The sequence below is a fragment of the Zingiber officinale genome, chromosome 6A (genome assembly GCF_018446385.1).
Source record: "Zingiber officinale cultivar Zhangliang chromosome 6A, Zo_v1.1, whole genome shotgun sequence".
Taxonomy (NCBI): Eukaryota; Viridiplantae; Streptophyta; class Magnoliopsida; order Zingiberales; family Zingiberaceae; genus Zingiber; species Zingiber officinale.
In genome coordinates, this window is record NC_055997.1 from 123,908,202 (window position 1) to 123,910,768 (window position 2,567).

General features: G+C 46.2%; 1 protein-coding gene across 1 annotated transcript; it reads right to left on the minus strand.

Moving 5' to 3' along the window:
- Positions 1-583: 583 nt before the first annotated feature.
- On the minus strand, positions 584-2,263 carry LOC121997878 (UDP-glycosyltransferase 73C3-like). Its single transcript, XM_042552543.1, has one exon. It carries the CDS (start codon positions 2,146-2,148, stop codon positions 631-633), a length of 1,518 nt encoding a protein of 505 aa, XP_042408477.1. The 5' UTR covers positions 2,149-2,263; the 3' UTR covers positions 584-630.
- Positions 2,264-2,567: the final 304 nt, after the last annotated feature.

The following is a 2,567-nucleotide window of genomic DNA, read 5'->3' on the forward strand; positions in this document are numbered from 1 at the left end:
TCTTTCACCACCAAAATAAAGTATTCTTTTTTTGTTGTTCTTATTTTGGAGATAGATCATATTCTAACCTTCAAATAATTTCTCGTCTTCTTCTAATTATTATTTTCTTTCATCAAAGACAAAATTCAATAGATCTCACGTTTTGTTAATCTCCCGCTGAAGACAAAATAGCAATTTAAAAGATTCAAAAATTAATTTCAATTATTGATAATTTATTATATTTATATTATAATTTAAAATATATTTATCATTATTTCTATATTTATTATTATCATAGTTCATTAGAAATTTTAATTTTATGGTCAGTCTCATAAAATATGTATTTCAATTATCTAATCCACACCAATTCATTTAATTCACTATCTATGCACATATTTCAAAAAATTGTTATAAAATATATATATAAACAGTTCAAAGGAATTTATCATTATCTAAAAAGAAGTTAGTTCTTCTTAATTAAAGTCACCATTTAAACTCAAATCTAAAACAGAACATATACCCATAATTTTTATCATAATATTTGTTAATATATTATTTTAATTATACATATAAATAAACTTGTTAGTCTATCCTAATTAATTAATAATAATAAAATAATTATCTTCTATTTATTTGTCTCACTGTTGTTTCCTATATCTGTGTTTCCGTATCATGTAGCTTAACAGTAGTCGCGTCTAATACATGCTGAATCATTAGCGTTAAGCTCTCGTAAGACGACCCGCCAAGTTCCATCGCCTTCTTCGCCTCGATCGCCAGTTGCTTCGCCCTCTGTCTTCTCGCCTGCGCCTCCTCTCCTCCATCCATCACCGCCTCTATCGCCCGTTCCACGTCCTCTCGCGCGATCAAGCCCTCGCTCTCCCTCGACACATAGAGCGTCTTCATTTGGGGCTTCAGCGCCACGCCGGTCTGCAGAACCTTCACCACCAAATTCTCGTTCAGAAACTGGTCCGCAAGGTGCGGCCACGTGATCATTGGAATTCCGAGGGACACCGCCTCCAGCGTCGAGTTCCAGCCGCAGTGCGTTAGGAATGCCCCTACGGAGGGGTGGGAGAGGATCATCACCTGCGGCGCCCACCCCTTCAGTATCAGCCCCTGCGACCTCGTCCGCTCCTCCAACTCCGGCAGCCATTTCTCCACCTCCGGCGACATGTCCCTCTGCTTGATCACCCAAACGAACGGCCGATTGGACGCCTCCAACCCAGCTCCGATCTCGAAGGTATGCGAGGGGCTATTGGTGGCGAGCGTGCCGAAGCTGACATAAATGACGGACGCCGTGTCCTTGGCGTCGAGCCAATTGGAAATTAGCTCCGCTTCATTAGCAGTCGTCTTGTTGCCGCGCAAGACTGTGTATTCGGCTTCCTTGTTGGCGAGGCTCACCGGTCCAATAGGCCAGATCGTCTTCCCTAGAGCCTTCTGGTAGAGGTCGAGGAAAGGAGTCTCTAGCTGGCGGAAGGTGTTGATGATCAACCCATCTGCCGTGGCTTCGGCCTCTGTTACCTGTTCTTGAAGCTTTTCCCGCTCTGGGTAGTCGAAAAACCTCAAAGCCTGGGCTCTGACCACCTCTATTTTCTGAGGTAAGCCAGGGATGAAGAAGGGCTGGAACATGTCGCCGGGGACGTCTCCGGAGGACGCGTATTCGTGAACGTTGCGGCTGCAGAGGAGGAAGAAGCAGGATGGCCCGTGAAAAATGAAGCGGAGCAGTCCCAGCTCCCGCGCAACGTCCCTCGTCCAGGGATTGCACGAGTCGGAGACGAGGCACGTCGGCTTTGGTTGCAGCTGGCGAAGGCAGGCAACCAGCGGTCCGGCCATCATGCTCAGCGCCTCGAAGTACTTGTTCGCCTCTTCGCGGGTCTTGATGTGGTCGATGTTCTCGCTGCCCTCCGGCAGGCCGACTTCGGCGCAGGGGAAGCGGAGCTTGGCCAGGCGAATGAGGAGGCCGCGGGCGTTGGCGCGGTCGATGAGGGCCTTGAACCGGGTGGAATTGAGGGGAGTAGTGACGACGGTGACGAGGGCTCCGCGAGCGGCGAGGAGGCAGGCCAGGTCGACCATGGGGATCATGTGCCCCTGCGCGAAGAGCGGCACCAGCACGAAGTGAGGCTTCTCTTGCCCGCTGCTGGACTCGATGATGTTGATCATCTTCTTGGTCATTTTCCTGAGAATTGAATCTGCGTCGTGATTGAATTGCACTGCGGACTAGGTATATATCTCCCTCCCTCCAACGACTCAATGAAATCGAACACGACAGAATAATTTCTCTCGTATTGTATTATTAACAATTTATTAAAAAAAAGTTTACATTGTAAATATAGCCGCACGTGGATCTGCTCAGTCATCGGAGAGCAATTGATTTCTCCAATAATTGAAACAATGCCGTGATTGAATTGCCCAAGCCACTGCGCGTATACATATCTAATATATGTGGACTGTTGGCGCCGATGTCGTAGTGTTTTATTCAAATTTGGTTGAGATGATTGCCATTCTTTCGTCGATCTTCTAGAAGCCTAAACAGTCTATCGCCTTGACTGAATTATGATGATGACTTTTCAATTCAGCATTAATGGCAATAT